General features: G+C 58.6%; 1 protein-coding gene across 1 annotated transcript in view; it reads right to left on the bottom strand.

Annotated features, from left to right (window-relative positions):
* Positions 1–35: 35 nt before the first annotated feature.
* LOC119592006 overlaps positions 36–348 on the bottom strand; it is a 33,491-nt gene continuing 33,178 nt past the window's right edge. Inside the window, exon 16 of the mRNA XM_037940780.1 lies at positions 36–296. Within this exon, the coding sequence (XP_037796708.1) occupies positions 123–296 (174 nt within the window). The 3' untranslated portion in view covers positions 36–122. The remainder of the gene's footprint in view (positions 297–348) is intronic.

Genomic DNA, 348 nt, shown 5'->3' with positions numbered 1-348 from the left:
CGGCCCCAGCTTCCACCCGGTTCCATCCCCTCCTTTCCCCTCCTTTCCCCCCATCTCCGAGCATCCCACTAGCGTCCTGGCGAGGTCCTGCGCGTCGAGAAGGAGAGGCCATCCAATTGGTGCTATAGGCCATAGTCGAACGATTCCCACTCGCTGAACTTGGAATCCTGCTTCTGGAGTCTCTGCTGGCACGCCTCCAGGTAGGAATCATTGATGCGGTACATCCCCGAGTTGGCCTGGAACATGAGCGTCTCGAGGATGCGCTCGTTCTTGATGGCCTTGCTCGGCAGCACGATCTGGGGGGGGGGGGGGGGTTAGAGAGGTTATTCAGAAACTCTGTCGTATATT

Source organism: Penaeus monodon, chromosome 29 (assembly GCF_015228065.2).
Source record: "Penaeus monodon isolate SGIC_2016 chromosome 29, NSTDA_Pmon_1, whole genome shotgun sequence".
Lineage (NCBI taxonomy): Eukaryota > Metazoa > Arthropoda > Malacostraca > Decapoda > Penaeidae > Penaeus > Penaeus monodon.
This window is presented reverse-complemented; position numbering and strand designations above follow the sequence as displayed.